At 35.2% G+C, this 19,088-nt stretch overlaps 1 protein-coding gene and 1 long non-coding RNA gene across 4 annotated transcripts; one reads left to right on the top strand and one right to left on the bottom strand.

The window, feature by feature from the left end:
• Positions 1 to 5,465: 5,465 nt before the first annotated feature.
• On the top strand, positions 5,466 to 15,935 carry LOC116159288. 3 transcript variants are annotated; one of them, XM_031472241.1, is made up of 8 exons: positions 5,466 to 5,862; positions 7,800 to 7,894; positions 8,154 to 8,296; positions 9,234 to 9,302; positions 12,128 to 12,217; positions 12,277 to 13,850; positions 13,896 to 14,083; positions 15,586 to 15,935. In XM_031472241.1, the coding sequence occupies exons 1-8, from the start codon at positions 5,831 to 5,833 to the stop codon at positions 15,807 to 15,809; spliced, it is 2,415 nt and encodes an 804-aa protein (XP_031328101.1). In that variant the 5' UTR covers positions 5,466 to 5,830; the 3' UTR covers positions 15,810 to 15,935. The 3 variants fall into 3 exon arrangements, with proteins under 3 accessions (XP_031328101.1, XP_031328102.1, XP_031328103.1); XM_031472242.1 differs by lacking the exon at positions 5,466 to 5,862 and adding an exon at positions 7,525 to 7,754; XM_031472243.1 differs by lacking the exons at positions 5,466 to 5,862; positions 7,800 to 7,894; positions 8,154 to 8,296; positions 9,234 to 9,302 and adding an exon at positions 11,173 to 12,039.
• LOC116159289 lies at positions 15,902 to 17,214 on the bottom strand. The gene is made up of 3 exons (XR_004142948.1): positions 16,870 to 17,214; positions 16,269 to 16,822; positions 15,902 to 16,215 (listed from the first exon to the last, which is right to left on the bottom strand). It is a non-coding gene; the product is annotated as an uncharacterized LOC116159289 (long non-coding RNA).
• Between the last annotated feature and the right edge of the window lie 1,874 nt (positions 17,215 to 19,088).

The raw sequence follows: 19,088 nt of genomic DNA, 5'->3' as shown, positions 1-19,088 counted from the left end.
TTTTTTGCATTATTCCGTAACCCAGAGCTGATGTCCAAAAATGTAACAATTCAAAAAATTCTATTCAATAAAATGGTTTAACCTAAAAGGTGGTATTTGGTTATCAACAAATTAAATGTCACTTTTGAATATTTTTGGTTGATGGTTAACAGCTGACCCCCCTTTAATGGCTGTAAATATTAACTTGGCGGGGTTCAATTGAAACGTGACGTCTCTTATACTATTCCCAGCATTTAAAAACAAATTTTTACTACAAGCGTACACTTTAATTTTTTTGCATTATTCCGTAACCCAGAGCTGTTGTCCAAAAATATAACAATTCGAAAAATTCTATTCAATAAAATGGTTTAACCTAAAAGGTGGTACTTGGTTATCAACAAATTAAATTTTACTTTTGAATATTTTTGGTTGATGGTTAACAGCTGACCCCCCCTTTAAGGGCTGTAAATATTAACTTGGCGAGGTTCAATTGAAACGTGACGTCTCTTATACTATTTCCAGCATTTAAAAACAAATTTTTACTACAAGCGTACACTTTTATTTTTTTTTGCATTATTCCGTAACCCAGAGCTGATGTCCAAAAATGTAACAATTCAAAAAATTCTATTCAATAAAATGGTGTAACCTAAAAGGTGGTATTTGGTTATCAACAAATTAAATTTCGCATTTGAATATGTTTGGTTGATGATTAACAGCTCACCCCCCTTTAATGGCTGTAAATATTAACTTGGCGAGGTTCAATTGAAACGTTGCGTCTCTTATACTATTCCCACCATTTAAAAACAAATTTTTACTACAAGCGTACACTTTTATTTTTTTTTTGCATTATTCCGTAACCCAGAGCTGATGTCCAAAAATGTAACAATTCAAAAAATTCTATTCAATAAAATGGTTTAACCTAAAAGGTGGTATTTGGTTATCAACAAATTAAATTTCACTTTTGAATATTTTTGGTTGATGGTTAACAGCTGACCCCCCTTTAATGTCTGTAAATATTAACTTGGCGAGGTTCAATTGAAACGTGACGTCTCTTATACTATTCCCACCATTTAAAAACAAATTTTTACTACAAGTGTACACTTTAATTTTTGTGCATTATTCCGTAACCCCGAGCTGATCTCCGAAAATGTAACAATTCAAAAAATTCTATTCAATAAAATGGTTTAATCTAAAAGGTTGTATTTGGTTATCAACAAATTAAATTTCGCTCTTGAATATTTTTGGTTGATGGTTAACAGCTCTTTAATGGCTGTAAATATTAACTTGGGGAGGTTCAATTGATACGTGACGTCTCTTATACTATTTCCAGCATTTAAAAACAAATTTTTACTACAAGCGTACACTTTTATTTTTTTTTGCATTATTCCGTAACCTCGAGCTGATCTGCGAAAATGTAAAAATTCAAAAGATTTTATTCAATAAAATTGTTTTATTTGTAAATAAGGTAAAAGTAAGTAATTATAGTAATAAATGAATGTTTTCTTATACGTGATCGATTTCGCTTTTATTTAGCATCTTCGGACCTTTATTAATTGACGCTAAGGTCCGAATATGCTAAATAAAAGCGAAATCGATCACCAATAAATTATAAGAAAACATTCATTTATTTATAATTATCTACTTCTACCTTACAAATTCAGTACAAGTAATTACAATAGAGACATACGTCGACAAAAACCAAAATCAAAATTTTATACTAAGTTCCACACCTTTACAAGGAAAAGCAATTGGACTCGTATAATTAAATTAATTCCTGCCGGATCAACGTCCTCTTGAATATGTGATTAGACGAGGAATGACTGAGCATTAACATTGGCAACATTGCAGGACGCAATAATATACGGCGAAATGCATATACGGGTGTGACAATGGCGCATATGAAAGGACGCACGAATGATTCAATATGACTGAAAATTCGTATATCGAAATACTGGGAATTTTTGAAATCTGGTTAGGATTCTAGCCACGACATACGATTCCAAACCAACATTCGCGGCAATAGTTTAAGAATTCCTATCCGTTCTAGGAGACGCAATAAAGTACAAATACGTGCGGACGCAATAATGATAGCGGGATGTATATATATATATTATATATATATATTATATCGTCGCCCTAATACGAAAACCATGTAACTCCATTTTGGTAAATTTTACAGGAGGCGTGAAAAACTATTTACGACTTCATAAACAAAACAAATGATACAAAAAAAATCTAAAATTAACAAGGGTTGAAATCATGTAAGAAATATAATGATTTTCATATTAATTTAAGTAATAAGAGGAGTTACGTGTTTTTCTTATAAAAATGCTCCTAAAAATCGGGACTTACGTATATTGCAACCCCCTAAGGTTTTGATGAAAATAAAAGTAATTATTTATATAAATTCGTAATTTATTAAGAAACTTTACAATTGCAAAAGAAAAGTTATTACTAATCTATAGGTTATTATTAACGATAAGGCAAGTTATCAAAAAAAGAGTGGTAATCAGATTCAATTGAACCTTTAAGTAGTTGTAGATGTTGAAACTTCTCTTCCTTAATTTTTAGTCTTTCAAGGTATAACTGCGGCAATTCGGAAAATCCAACGGGGTTGTCGATGTTTTTATGCTGTCTACATAGAGGTAGTTGCTCCCAATCTGTAGTGTGGCGTAATTTATACATAAGTGCGTTTTGCGGAGTGTATTTCATAGCTTTAATATCAGTGACCACAGGATCTCCAACACGTCTACCAGGTCGTATTGACTTTATGAACGATATTTCAGTAAAATTTTTGAAAAATTCATAAGTTAAATATTTTACAACATACGGCGATTTAACACAAGCTTTTTTACAGATGGAAATATAATCGGCTGGCACGTTGATCTTAGTATGCCTTAGTCGCTTTTCAATTGCTGAATGCATACTGTCGACCTCCATCTGCGTATGGCCTTTCTGTAAAAACTTCTGAATAATGTTTACGTTGTATTTCACTGCAAGGTTTAAGAGAGCGTTCGATAATGTTGCGTTGCGGTTTTGATAGGTGCAACCGTCACTAAATAAGATAATATCGACATTATTGGTTGAAGCTCTGGGGATTACGTGGGTTTCTAAGAAGTGAAAGATTATGGACGAAAATTCGTTCGCCGTTAAACCGCCTTCAGCCTCATTCCATAAAAAACAAAACCCTTGCTTTCTTTTCAGGTCATACAATGGAAAATTGTGGACGATAAGCTTAGTTTTATAGTACAGCGCAGAAACGTTGGAACGAGGACAAAGAAGGACGGATTGGAGGTCCATAGTAAAAACCTCATTTTGGGACTCTTTGTCCACTTCTTTCTCATTTCTTGCTTCATTCTTCAACTCAATGTGATACAAGTAATCTTGCTCAGACACATTTTTTGTTTCGTATCCTACACACACATCGCATGCATCTTTCTTTGGACGAAACAGCGACAGATTCTTTTTGTCAAATACGTTATCGAATGTAGCAGAAGAGCACGATGTCACATTTTGTTCCTTACAAAATTCATCTTTATATAGCCGGTAGAGTTCTGCTTTTGATTGCCAAAGAGGTTCTAGGTATAGTTTGGAAGAGGACGACCGGCAATAATGCGATTCTAATTTTGGTAGCCTGTCTAAGAATTCCTCAACTTTTGCTTTTCCTTCGTGAACCTTTTTTATGTTTTTCTGCCGCCCATTTCGCGATTTCTCATCAGCTTTGTCAGTAATATTGAGACATCTCCTGACGATCCACTCTTTAATTGCCAAAGTACGGAGAAACATATTTTTACACACTCTACAATTTTGCAGTCCTCCTGTTTTCAGAAAATACTGTATAGAAAACTTTCGTCTTGATACATTCTCCTTCACATCCCTTCTTCGGTCTACTTGTTTATATGTGACAAGACCTTGAATAAAGACTCTTTTCTCAGGCCACGTCATTTCCCAGAATTGCTTAAAAATCCTTTCCCTCATTTCTTCGGTGAACATTTTACATTGAAGAGCCGTTCTTTTGCTGCTTAATTTACAGTTACATGCTGCATTTAAAAGTCTTGCCGGTTTTGAAATGTTGTAGTCCCATTTCTCATTATCTTTTTTCTTTCCCTTATATGACACTCCCTGCTCTCTTCTTTTTTTATTCGTGTTGTATTCCCAATCGTCCTTGTTCATGTTTATTCGCTTATGACGTATTTTTTTTGTTGGAATATTTACAACTTCATTTTTTGTTAATTTTGTCTGCTCCATCTCATCTTCTGAAGTCGCAGGTATTACGTCATCTTCTTCACCATTATTAGGATTATAATCTGGATCCGATTCGTCCGAAGTACGCGATTCTTCACATAATATTATATTTTCATCCGGTTCTTCATTGAATGTCACTGGTTGAAGTACCGCGAAGGTTTCTTGTGAGTTGTCAGAGCTACATTCCCAATCTTCTTCCTGCATGCCTTGCAACTTTTCGGACGGCATATCGTCTTTCGATTCTCGATTGAAAACTACTGGTTGTATAGTAACCAATCTTGTATCGCTGCACGTGGCTGTGTCTATTTCCAATGGCATAAGGGTTACGTCGTGGTCTTCTGATGTAGATATAGGAAGGAGCTTACCAGAATCAAACTTGTTTAATAAATACTCAATCTCAGCATCTTCGGAATTGTTTTGGTGATAGGTGGTCTCATAATCTATCGGAGTAACGCTTGCATTACGATCTTGTAAGGCCATTTCAAGCAGTTTCTTTCCACGATTCATTATGTCCTGAAAGTACACTTATAACAATTTGATAGCTTAAATTCACTATCAGCTCTAAACATAACGATTATGTTTCAAAAATATATTTTTAGGGAGAGTATTGATTTTTTCTAGGCACATAAATAATTTATAAGGGTTTAACATCGCTTTTTAGCTTAAAGTTTAAATCTTACTGTTTGAAAAGACTATACTTTCCCGAGTTTATTATTTTTTCAGCAGTTAAACTTTCAAATTTATCTGGAGATACGTGTTTTTCTAATTCATATTCAAATTGGAAAAACACGTATCTCCAGCTAAATTTGAAAGTTTAACAGTCTGATACAAAGTCTTCCGTTTCAAAATTAAATAGTACTGCTCAATTACTCACCCCAGCGTACTTCTTTCACTTTGAATTTCACACAAAATAACGATCTACAAGTAGTTTAAACAATGTCACAATCACGTAGGTACTAAGTAACCGTTAAACTCAACTGTCCATGTAGCACTGGACATGCGCGTTTTTCCTATTAATTGTATACGCTATGGAGTTACATAGTTTTCTATTTTTCCAATATAAAGGTAATGAAATATTCTAGGAGTTACAGGTTCTTCAGAGACATGTAAATCGATATCTTCTACAAGATGGCGTGAAAAACCAAGTTTGGGTAAAATGTGGAGTTACGTGGTTTTCGTATTAGGGCGACGATATATATATATATATATATATACATACTTGCCTATTCAAGTAGCCTCCATGTGCGAAATGGGCGACCTAGCCTCCAGGAAAAGTACAAGAGTCCGCAGCCTGTAACCTCTCTAATTTAAATAAAATACTAACATTTTCCTGGGGAAGCTGAGAGGGGAAAGGAAAATTCAATACTTTTATATACAATTTTTGATATATTTTTAAATGCAATCAGCCTCCGCATGTGATTTGCTTAATACGCCTCCGTTATATATAATTGTGATGTATCTGTGGGATATTACGCCTCCAGCAGCGTTGCCAGTTCAAAAATATGTCCTTGAGGTTTATTTTTAGAAACTTCGTTATATTTGATACTGCAATAATGCATTTCTTAATCTGAATTCTATATGAAGAGGCGTCTTGAACGTTTATTGTATGGTGGGCCGTTTACTTGCAAGCATGAATAGGTAAGTACACATATTTTTGGCATTGTTATTTGAAACGGTTTCTTATGGCCATAAAGCTTGAAATCGTAATTTATATGATGATATAGGTACGGTAAAATGAGTGGTTTTGATGCGATTTTTCTAAACTTTTTGCATGTGGAATTAATGGAAATTGATACATTTAATAAATTGAATTGAATGGTCGGTTAAGAATGTCTGTAATTTTACACACACTCTTACCGGTTTTCTGTGTTAGTAAATATTACATAACCTCAAGTGACTATGCAGATGCAAGAAAAACTGTAAAAATGTGCCCAAATGTGGCCCAAAGTCACCCTCCCTCAGACGAAGGGGGGCGCAGGGGTAATTTTCGAAAGGAAATCGGACGAAATATGAAGTTACATTATTTATTGAGAATAAAAACATTTAAGGCTCAGTGTGGCATGGGGGGGGGGGGAGAATTGTTAGGAAATCGCCGTCTTTTGTCCGATGCCTTTTTCGCACCCTCGCACCCCTCAACCACCACTTAACCATATTTTGGCGTTTATTGAAAAACGCCGAGTGCTAAAAGAATGCGGTTCTATACGCTGGTCTCGTATTCGTACCCTCCGATTTCACAACCCAAATTTTAACCCTCATTCTACCCCCAACTACCATTAATTGGTACTTTATCATATTTTGGCGTATATTCGAAAACGCCGAGGGGTTGAACCATGCGGTTTACCATGACCTCGTACTCGTACCCTCCGACTTTATAACCATATTTTTCTCAAAAGGGGATTCAAAATTTCAAACGCGAATTAAGGTGTAACGGGACATCGGAAGTAGGTACAGACAAAGGCGATGTGGTAGTCCCCGACAAGATCTTACTGATAGTAGACTCATAACAACAAACGCGAATTGCGGTGTAACGGGACGTCGGAAATGGGTACCGACAAAAGGAATATCGTAGCCCCCGACAAGATTTTACTGATGGTGTAATCAAATTTCAATCGCGAATTTCGGCGTAACGGGGCGTCGGAAGGAGGTACCGACAAAGGGAATGTGGTAGCTCCCGACAAGGTCTTACTGCTGGAGTAGTCGAATTTCAAATGCGAATTTCGGCGTAACGGGACGTCGGAAGGAGGTACCGACAAAGGGAATGTGGTAGCTCCCGACAAGGTCTTACTGATGGAGTAGTCGAATTTCAAACGCGAATTTCGGCGTAACGGGACGTCGGAAGTGGGTACCGACAAAGGGAATGTTGTAGCCCCCGACAAGATCTTACTGATAGTAGAGTCATAACATCAAACGCGAATTGCGGTGTAACGGGACGTCGGAAATGGGTACCGACAAAAGGAATATCGTAGCCCCCGACAAGATTTTACTGATGGTGTAATCAAATTTCAATCGCGAATTTCGGCGTAACGGGGCGTCGGAAGGAGGTACCGACAAAGGGAATGTGGTAGCTCCCGACAAGGTCTTACTGCTGGAGTAGTCGAATTTCAAATGCGAATTTCGGCGTAACGGGACGTCGGAAGGAGGTACCGACAAAGGGAATGTGGTAGCTCCCGACAAGGTCTTACTGATGGAGTAGTCGAATTTCAAACGCGAATTTCGGCGTAACGGGACGTCGGAAGTGGGTACCGACAAAGGGAATGTTGTAGCCCCCGACAAGATCTTACTGATAGTAGAGTCATAACATCAAACGCGAATTGCGGTGTAACGGGACGTCGGAAGTGGATATCGACAAAAAGGGAATGTGGTTGCCTCTGGCAAGGTCTTACTGATAGTGGAGTCAAACTTCAAACGCCGATTCATAAAATTGGTTTTGAGCATGCAAAAAGTTAAGATACGATCGCGGTGGTTCACATGCAAGTGTGCTTTTGTTAAACTTGCATTTTTGGCTATTTGTTGGCATTGCACCTAAACAGGTCAGCAACAAATTCCGATGCTTGATTTCTAATTTTTTGTTGTAGACCAACTCGTAGAGCGCAGTTGCTTGTTAAACTAGCTCGATTGGAAGAGAAAGGCCATACCGTGCCAATCGACAATAAGAAACAGGAAGATGGGGGTAGGTTCTGTATTTTTATATGATGTATTTTATATCTTGGCATGGCGTTGCGTGGTGCTGAATTTTGTGTTACTAAATGTCAAAGATAACTTTGTTTTAAAAAGAACATCATGCATTTATTTTCACTTTACTAGGTACTTTTCTTCCCTAATGGGCAAACGATCCATAAATTTTCATTATTCACGCTTTTGAGTTTGTGTGTAAATTTTATTTAACTTCAAGCAAAGAACTTGATAATAATATATGCACATACATTAAGGTGTGGGTTATGAAAGCAGTCCTGCTCCATCACCTGAAGATTTTGATTCAGATGATTCCTTCGGAGACCCACAATATATGCCAAATGACTCAGACCCACAGGCAGAAAGTAGTTCTGATTCTTTTGTTTCCGATGTATGCGAGGTGAGTAGTACTGATTCATTATAACCAGAAAGCCAATATGATCATACCTTCATTAATCCAATTACGTTGAGTGTGTTTTTTCAAAATGTTATGTTCCTAGATATAATGTAAATACGGAAGGGGTTAATTCTTTTGGCTTAGATATGTTAGTTCATATAAATATAGGTCCGAAAATACCAATTTAATTTTCTGACTTCTTTAGAAACTTTTTGGTCTTTTGTAAATCTTTTTTCTGTCAGCTATCGACAAAAAACTAAAAATCAATTTTCGGTAGTTAGCTAAATGAAAGTAAAATTATTAAAATGGTCTAGTAGATCCTGATTTTATTTAGATAATATTTTGTTTTAATCAGGTTTGACAGTTCACATTTAAAATTGTATGTTGTATACTTAGACAAGAGAAAAAAAAGAGGACAGGTAACACGTATTTACTGTCAAGCGCATTGAGTGTTACCAATATTTGAACGAATGGTGACAAGCAGTGCGTGTGTCACCGTCGCATTTTTCAGTGATTCTCCTTTTTTGTCAGTGTGCGAGTGTAATTCTCTATTATTTAAAATGGCGATGTGTGCTGCTTTAAATTGCAAAAGTCGAAGTGACAAAAAGGAGCCAAAGTTGAACAGTTATGGTGACAATCGGTAACACTTACGCCTGCGGCATTACCTGTCCTCTTTTTTTTACCTTGTCTAAGGTTGTATAAGTAAATTGAAAGTTTGAATTTTAAAGTGTATGTTGAAATTACAACAATCCGGCAACGAAGTGTTTGCGGTCCTATGGTAATATTATATGAATATTAAGCCAAAGAATTAGCCCTTTCCGTATTTGTGTCATATATGTGCGAACACCCTGTAAACCCGTATGAAAGGGTCTATCTGAATAGAATTTTTTTATGAACCTAACTCATAGATTAAGGTTAACTATTTACAAAAATGTTTTAGGAACCGGAAAAGATGAAAATAAACATTATAAGTGACATAACCATAAAGGGGCCGGCTTTAGATTGTTCAGTAAGTAAATGTATTATTCACGTTTATCTTTCATAAATGTACAGGGTTTTCAGCGGTGGGTTTTACCCTTTGATAATTTGTATCGCTTCGCGTTTGTTATACTCGTACCTAGATGGCAGCACAATAACTTTATCCACCTACACCGTGCGGTCCATTTATCTTGAGACGGCCGATTGTTGCGGAAACTAGTGAGGATGTCAATAAAGAACTTATGTAAACTATTCTTCATATGGAGGGGCCCATACACATTTTCACATAACTGTCCCTTAAGGGTCAAATATAGAGCAACCTAATTTTTTCAAATAGACACCTATACTTTTTATTAAACATTCTTATTCTACATCGGAAGGTAATAAACTTTCGTGAGAAACGTTTTTCCCTTCACTTACCATTTTTTGAAAACACTTTTCCAAATTTTACAATGCTCCAGTAATGGCATAGGTACAATATTATGTAGTATGCGGCAATAACAAAAATGCGTACGTCTATTTGAAAAAATTAAGCTGCCCTACACTTGACTCTTAAGTAAAGGCCAGTTATGTGAAAATGTGCATAGTATCATTACATGCGCCCCATAATATGAAGAAATATTTCATATAAACAATTTTTGATATCCACACTGGTTTCCGTAATAATCGAATGTCACAAGATAAATGGACCACAATATATAGCATTAGTAAGAGATATTAACTAAGAAATGCAAAAAAATTTCAATTTGGCTAAGCCTTCCATGAATGTTTATGATATTTGTTAGCTGTATTAAATACCTAAATCTATAGATCAACAAGTTTAAGTTTACCCAACTTTGCTGATGTTTCTGGTTAGTCAGGAGTATTGGAACGGTCCCATGGCTCTGTTATTTTAAAAGATACCCTATCAACTTTTGGAATTTTCAGTTTTTTTCTACTTCTTGTTGTATTGGAAGTTAATGCCAATTTGCTTATTTTAAATACAGCATCGAGTATTTTTGAGTTTTTACATTCTAGGCATTAAATTGATTACGTTTTTATTGCGTGGTTTCAAAATGTAGAATTTTCTGTTATGTTAAATGTTAGCTGGTAGGTTGGACTAATAAAGCGAGTATTTAAAAATGTTGTTCAGGTTGCCAAAAAAAAAAATTATCTCACATTGAAAAGACTTTGAAGGCAAATGTGTTGTTCATTTTAAAAGGTTTTAAGTCTAGATTTTGTTCTGAATAGATTTTTATTATGGGTCCTTATGTTTAAAGTTAACGGTTTTGCCACAATTTGCAATTTCTTCATATTACGAGTATAATCATTGCATTTAAATTAAGAGTCTTCTGTACTACAACACCCGTCACCAAATGTAAATTTCCATAAGAGCGGCCACCATAAAAACATTTATTTTTCGAAAAAAATTTTATATTTTATGAATTGTTTTATAAATTTAGACCTTTTAACTACAAAATGTTTGTATTAATTTTTTACAAAAGTTTACAGTGGCTAAACTTCATAATATGTTTATACATTTGATGTTGCGCACCAACTGTTAGCGTAATCTGTTTTACAATTTTACTAACGATTAGGATCATTTCTGAGATAATTTTAAACCTTCAGTTTTGTAGATAGGATGCTTTTAAGCATTGTCCCAAAAATCCCAAAAATGATCTCACTCTTAAAAGTATGCTATCTGCAAAACTATCGGTTTACTTATTTCAGAAATGATCCTAATCGTTAGTAAAATTATAAAACAAATTACGCTAACAATTGGCCCAAAACATCTAATGTTCAAACAGTTGATATTCAGCCTCTATAAACTTAAAAAAAATTAGTCCGATCATTTTGTAGATGAGCGACTAAATTTATAAAACAATTCACAAAATATAACATTTTTTGAAAAAATAAGTATGTTTTTATAGAGGGCGCCCTTATGGAAATTTACATTGTGTGTAGTAGTACAAAAGACTCTTAGATATCTTCGGAATGGTTACGTTTGGGAAGAGGGAAACCTGATGTGAAGTTAATCCGTTTTATACTTATACAGTGTGTTTTATGTAAGCTGAGAATGTTACATTAATTTCCGGTACAACTAAAAGAACTAGAAATATCGGAAAATCCCAAAAACTGATAGGGCTAAGCATATCCACACTACATTTTAAAGACATATTTTTTTAAATATAACAGAACTATGGGACCGTTCCGAGACTTCCGACTAACCTTGTACATAACGGAAACAGCAAAGCTTAGTAAACTTGTTGATCCAACTTTAGGTATTTAGTACAGACGCTATAATATAGTATATTAAAGTATAAGTGGATAATACGGTCTTTAAAACACGCGCGAAATAGCGCAAGTGTTTTTAAAGGCCAGTTATCAACGAATACTTTACGCTATTATTTATTATACCTGCAATCTATTTGAAAATAAAGGAAATAAGGAAAAATCATATGAATGTTATTCTCCAATACATTTCTGATTTAGTGGGCTGCTTTCGTAATTCCATGGTTACCGCAAGGGAAATGTCTAGTTTTATACGTCAAATTTGAAGTAAGTCACTTTGTAACCTTTAAAACACGGCGTGCTTTAAATGCCTTTTTTCGCAAGCTCAGGGGGGCTTTAAACGGCGATTCTGATGCAGGTATAATAAAAAATATGTATCTTGATGACAGGCGTAGACAATTTTTTTTGGACATTTCTGACTTAATTAATCTCTCTTAGAGGATTCTGAGAAGTTCCACAGATATTTACGCGATCTTTACAAATTCTTCCAACAGGAGGTTTGTGTATGTGTATTAATCATGATATTTAATATTACCGTTTGACAATATAAACAAATAATATACCTACATATATAACATATTTCAGACATTAAAAAATGATGATCGGGCTCGAGATACTGTACCAGAAACCAATTATTTCACAAACAACGAAGTCATCTCTGCGGGAGCCAGAGTTGTAAGTTAATTCTAATTTCGTGTTTGATTTTTAATTTATCTTTTTGATAATTACAATAGTCATGCATGAGCAGTGTAAGAAAAACAAAGAAAAGGACAATGTGTCAGTATTGCAAGACGGACGTTACAAATTTTGAGCGTCATTTAGAACGCAATCATCGCGATGAAAAAGAAGTTCTAGACTTTTTATCCTACCCAAAAAAACACCAGGAAAGAAAAAAAATTTTAAATGTGATCCGGAACTCCGGGCATTTTCTCGAATACTTGAGGGGTAACGTAAAACCGAAATACAATCATAATACAAAGAACAAGAAATATTTTCCTTGTTCACGATGCAAAGCACTATTGACGAAAGAGTATTTATCTCGGCATAAAAAAAGATGTGTGCTTAAAGATGCAGGCGGTAAACAAAACCAATTATCTGCATCACAGACTCTAATCGCAACCGCATTAGACCGAAATAACACTCTTTCAAAATTACGAGTGAAACAAGAAGTTTTTTCACATATGAAAGCTGATCTAATATCACTGATAGTGAAAACTGATCCTTTAATTTTTTCTTTTGGCGAGAATTATTTAAAGAAGCATAAACGCGAACAACTTGTGTCAGTGTGCTCAAATAAAATGAGAGAATTAGCAAGGTTTGTAATAGAGTTTCGAAAATGTACTAATAATTCCCGTCTTAATTTACAAGACACTTTGAAACCACAATTATTTGATGTTGCAATTGAATGTGCCAAAAATGTTGGGGGATACGATTGTGAAAAAAAGACTTATAGAGCACCGAGTCTCTCAGCTCACATAGGGACGTCTCTAAAACAAGTATGTGAATTGTACATGAGACTTTTGTTGAAAGAAGACAAATCTATAAACTGTACAAATAAGGAGGAGCGCTTAAAAGATGCGAAACGGTTTAAGGATCTGATCGAGTCCCAATGGACGACTGAGATATCTAGCCTGGCCTTTAAAGATCTTCATGAAAAACAGTGGCAGAAGCCATCAATTCTGCCGTTGACGAAAGATATTTTAAAATTCAAGGAATACGTCACCGATGTTGCCAACAAATCTATGGCGGTACTCAAAACCAATCCAGAAAACAAAAAAGAATTGACGAATCTAATTCATGCATCACTTGTTTTAACCATATTATTCAATAGAAAAAGAATTGGGGACGTTCAGTATACGTACCTGAAGACTTACACCGACCATAGAGTAGGGCTTAATCAAGAAGAGTGTATAAATGCATTGTCCGAGTCAGAAAAAGCGTTGACTAAATATTATAAACGAATTGTAACAGGTGGCAAGGGTAGTAGACCTATTGCAGTTCTATTTCCCTTAAATTTGCAAACTTACATAGATTTTTTCGTAAAAATACGATTGGAGGGGAACTTGGTTCCCCACAACAATCCCTACTTATTTGGATGTCCAAATACAGAAAAATGGACCAAAGCTGACGTTGTTTTCCGAAAATTTGCAACAAATGCAAATTTAGAGTTTCCCGCACATATATCGTCAAACAAATTACGTAAGCAAATTGCCACAGTTATGCAAATATTAAATTTAACAAAGGAAGAATCGGAACAATTCGCCCAATTTATGGGCCATACAGAAAAGACACATAATGAATTTTACAAGTAAGTTACCTACTTCTCAGTTACAAACTAATGCTTAAAAATTAGGTTACCACAAGACGTTTATCAAACGGCAAAAATTTCCAAACTTCTATTGCTCATGGATAAAGGAGTAAACACGTTCCAAGGAAAAGCGTTAAATGAAATCGACATTGACCCTCATGTGGAATTAGCAGAAGCGGAGTCGGACAACGATGAGATTCAGTGGACGCCACCATCACCGTGTAAATCGCAAGGTAATAAATGACAATGGCCAGTTGTACTTCTATTTTATTAGTTCCCCAAATCGACTAGTTTCGACCAATGAGCCTTTATGACAATACTAACAATGATTTACATTTTTACTAGTGACGAGCGACATAAAATTGACAGATACAAGAAGCAAGATGGCAACTTTATCGCATTTTGAATTTTTTTTGTGGAGAGGGACGTCATGCGATACCTCATTTTGAAGGACCTTTTATCCACAGTTCACCTATCTCCTCTGTAAACACAGCTAAGGGGGCGCTTCGTCCAAGAGTATGGCTTCTAAATTTTATGATAACGAAAACCGATACGTTGAAAGTTTAGACTTTAATTTTTAGTCGAAAAAGCACCAAACGTACTGTTAAAAATATCTTCCTAGTTCTATGAAAATTTTAGAAACAATAAACTTTGACGAAGCTGTGGTTGCAGTGGGGGTTTGCAACTGAGGAGGTGAGCTGCGGATAAAAAGACATTTAAAACAAGGTATCTTATGACTCCCCTCCCCATCAAAAAGTTATAATGGTCTACACTCCCCTAGGAAAATTATTAGCTGTCAATTTTATATCATGAAGTAATATTTGAAACCTTACTTCTCCACCGCCACGCCAAGAGGTGAGGTGGGGGTGGGGGGTTGGGGGGGTCAATAACGTCCGCACCGTCAAATTCCGTTGTATTGTGACTGAATGATAAGATATTTGTCTAATTCCGAAATTTAAATATGTAATTCTTAGTCTCCGACCGGTTAGCACCAAGATGGCCATCCGACATATTGTGTTTGGGTTCATATAATTTGTATATAAAAATTTTTTTTTCACTACTAGCGTCTGATGACATGATTATTAACCTTTTTTCCACTTGTAAAGTAGGCTTTCTCGGCATTTGTTCAAAGTGGTTAATAATTTTTTATTATTAACTAGTAGTCAATAATGAGAACTGTCACGCTGTCACTTTTAGAAAACACAACCCGAAATTTCGCTCAATGAACGTTTAGACAAGTTCTCTAAAACGAATAATTGCCACCATTCGCAATTTCCAGAGAAATTACATACCTAAAATTATCACATTTTGAAAAAATTCGAACGAAATTACTCTTTGAAAAATCTCAATGACAGAACAAAATACGGCCTGTTTGACTTGTACTTCCACGTACTTGATTGACATGTTAAATTAATAAACAAAAAATTCTGTCCAACCGTTAACTCTCTTATCAATATAATATGTTAATTTAGAGGATTTCAAGTGCTAGTAGTGAAAAAAATAGTATATATACCACGGTAGAGAAGTCTATTATTGCCTTCGCACCTTACACCCCTCGGCGCAAGCGCCTCGAGATGTAATCTTGGTGCTCAGGCAATAATACTGGACTTCTCTACCTTGATATATAATGTACTATTAATCTTAGGTATATCTGTGCAAAAGTTGTTTTTTTTTTGCAAAAACTGTTGATAAATATTGAACTAATAACTGCTATATATTAATATTACATTCTTAGATGAACCAGACGAAAAATCAAAAAAATCGAAATTAACGGGTCGCACTCCATGGACTGAAGCGCAATCACTTCTGGTGAAAAATCATTTTAAAAAACATATCCGCCTAAAACAAGCACCAAAAAAAAATGAATGCATAGAATTTATGGAAAAACATCCAACAATATTTCAAAATAAGGACTGGGTGAGGGTAAAAACATTTGTGTATAACACCTATCGGAAATAGATTTATAACATTATGTCTTTTTTATCACACATAGAAGAATGTATTTATTTTAATGAATACTGTTTATTTGAGTTTCTTTTTTCCCACTAGTGTACTGTTTTAGTTTTATGATTACGCCTATAAATTACCAGAAAAAAACAATTTATTTTATTAAGATTTTATAAAACAAATGTACCTATTTACAATGTATCCTTTACATAATTCATTATATAATAGTTTGTTTTTTATTTACTTGACTGACCTATTTACCCTAAATGTCTAAATCTGACTTAGTAATGAAGGCGTTATGAAATAAATTATGTACATGTCGCAGTTTCTCGACTAGAAGAACTCCGTCCCGTACTCCCATTATCTTAGGATTGTGCACAATTCCCTTTGCAATGGCTGCTGCCTCAGTCGACTTATCCTTCAAATTATTTTTCTAATAATTAACAGGTTCATTTCAAAACGACTACTTACCTAGCTCAATAGGAAACATTGATACGAAAAATAGAACTGAAATTTATTTCTTGAGTACACATCCGTAAATATGTAGAAGTTGATATCTCACAACAATTAGTTTTAGGTCTTGAGATTATACCGTGCGTTTTAAGTTCTATCCATATGGATTTACATATTAATTTGGAAACACTATGTTATCCTACATTATAGAAAAGCTAGCACACTCAAATTGCGCACACTGATAGATACAATAACTATCACACGCATTTTCAATAAAAACTTTCAAACAAATGCAGAGATTTCACGTTCTGTCAACTGGTCTGTTCACTTAATAATTTAATAACAATTCAATATTTGTTTTTATTGAAAATGTGCGTGATTGTAGTTAGTTATTGTATCTATCAGTGCGCGCAGTTTCAATTTGCTAGTATTTCTAGATGTTAGGGTAACATGGGGATCCCAAATTAACATGTTGATCTCTATGGGCAAAACTAAAAAACACGCACAGCCTTCGCTAGACAACTGAAATCAATTGTTTTATGCATTATAAAAATATATGCGCTATCGAAATTCTGAAAAACAAAAATTAAGCAAAATAGTTAGAATATCTTACACTTACCTATTCCATGTTCTGCAATACATAGCCGATAGACCTCCACTACAGCGTTGCCACATCTCAGTGGTGTGTTAGCGCAAAACATGTATGGAGACGTATTGTACATTGCTTAAATACATCATGTATAAGTGTATTAGTTAACAGCGCCATCTGCACAACCTGCCTCGAACAATGGAGTGTATTTGCACATAAAATTCCGACGAAATGGCCTCTGACAAAAAATTGTAAAAATGACGCCTTACCAATATGCAACACTTTTGGCATCGATATACACGCAATTTCGAACTCGCCTCCGATTTTACGAATACGCCTCCGATTTTGGAGGTGTGTTCGTTGAGAGAGTATCTATATCGGAGGCGTATAAGACATATTATATATATATATATATATATATATATATATATATATATATATATATATTATATATATATATATATATATGTAAATAAATTTTTTTACTCACCAACTTGCTTCCAATGTCTTAATGTTCGTTCACTAACTACAGGAGACACATTGGGTACAAGGTACTGCTTGTTAATCCTTTTTCTTTTAGCAAATTGTGACATTTTTAGGTGAAAGTTATCCAAATCAACATAGAACCATAACCTTATTAAAATTCTAGAATTCGACGAAATGGAATATGAACTTCTATTGTTATTCATAGAAATTTTCCAATAAGATTTCTATAGTTTTGTATTGGGACGTTTGAATTGTAATACGGTTATAAAACGATTGGCTTATATTGGAATTGTGGCATTGAATTGTAATACGGTTTTAAAACGATTGGCTTATATTGGAATATGTAGTAAATTATATGGAGACGGTTGTGAAACGATTGGTTTATAATTGGAGTCTTTAATGGGAAAAAAAAGGCCAACGTGTTTCATTCCTCCGGCACCCCTGACTACAGGGATGCCGGAGGCGGGCTGCTCAGGGCTTCCTGGCCCTCTTCAGCCAGTGAACGGGATTGTAAGGATGGGTAAAGCTAGGGATGGGAACGGAAGGAACGGGGTTAGGGTGCTGAGGGGGAGAGTACTGCTCCAGCATTCGCCTCGTAGATTTCAACATAATGCTAGCATTATGCGAAGCTACGTATGTCTGAGGAAAACCCCCTGACAAAACCCCAGACAGAGCAGTCGGCAGCGGGATTCGAACCCACAACCTCCCGAATAGCATCGGTGAGCGCATCCACTGCGCCACATGCCTCGGTATGTTTAATGGCTTCTATTGTGTACTAATGTGTAATAATTGGGTCCTATTGGCATCTAATAGAATTTCCAAATAAGAATTCAATCAGTTTTTATTGTGAATTTACCATGGCAATATACACATATTGATGCCAATAGGGCCCAATAAAAAAATTTATTGGTTTCTATCAGCCATTTGCAACAGGGATATTTATTCTTTATCGCCTTCTTGTCTTGCGGTAAATTCACAAGTTCCCATGTGTTATTATCGTGGAGAGAGGCAATTTCTTCGTCCATAGCCTATCACCACTCGCTAGAGTCATTTGAATGTATGGCGGAGGTGTAATCATGTGGAAGATCACATTCTGCAAACAGAACATAATCATCCAAATATTTTGGTCCACTTACTACTCGTTTTTACTTCTTTTCAGGAAAAATTACCGGATTACATTCTTCCTCTACATCTACGTTTCTTCTTCCTTAAGGTAAGTTCTCAAGATATAGATATCGAAGCCGGAAGACAAAGAATATACACGATGAGTCATCTACAATTTGTAACCGTCCGTTACAAAATGGCACCCAATCGGTGGGCTTCGAACCATTAACACCTGTAAAGAAGAGTCAATGCTAATAAATCGATACCAGTGGCGTACCCAAGAAAATTTTAAACAGCAAGAAAAAAACCCAGTCATACAGTATGGAATTAAGATAAGGTTTCAAGAAAGCGACTAGAACAATTCAGAAGAATAAAATGCAGGCAACCCATGGTAGTGAAGACATCGTCTTCAGTCAAGAAAGCCAAAACAGCCTCTCAACTACAAACACAAAATATGGACCTAACAATTTTGGTAAAATTAATGCAAGAAATGAAAGCAGGACAAGACCAAATGGAAGAAAAAATAGAAGCAGGACAAGAAAAAATGAAACAGAAAATAGAAGCAGGACAAGAACAAATTATCAAAAGTCAAGAAAAGAATATGGCACAATTACGAAGTGAAATAAGAAGTCAAAAAGAGGAATGAGAAAAGAAATTCA

The sequence above is a fragment of the Photinus pyralis genome, unplaced genomic scaffold, assembly GCF_008802855.1.
Source record: "Photinus pyralis isolate 1611_PpyrPB1 unplaced genomic scaffold, Ppyr1.3 Ppyr1.4_LG1, whole genome shotgun sequence".
Classification (NCBI taxonomy): Eukaryota; Metazoa; Arthropoda; class Insecta; order Coleoptera; family Lampyridae; genus Photinus; species Photinus pyralis.
Note: the sequence above shows the minus strand (reverse complement) of the source record. Positions and strands in the feature narration are given on the sequence as shown.

Bases quoted from the DNA above. Each gene is read 5' to 3' on its own strand.
- LOC116159288 (XM_031472241.1), top strand. From the start codon at position 5,831: ATGGTGGGCCGTTTACTTGCAAGCATGAATAG. The intron at 7,895-8,153 runs GTAGGTTCTGTA...ACATACATTAAG, and splicing joins TAAGAAACAGGAAGATGGGG to GTGTGGGTTATGAAAGCAGT. The intron at 8,297-9,233 runs GTGAGTAGTACT...AAAATGTTTTAG, and splicing joins TTGTTTCCGATGTATGCGAG to GAACCGGAAAAGATGAAAAT.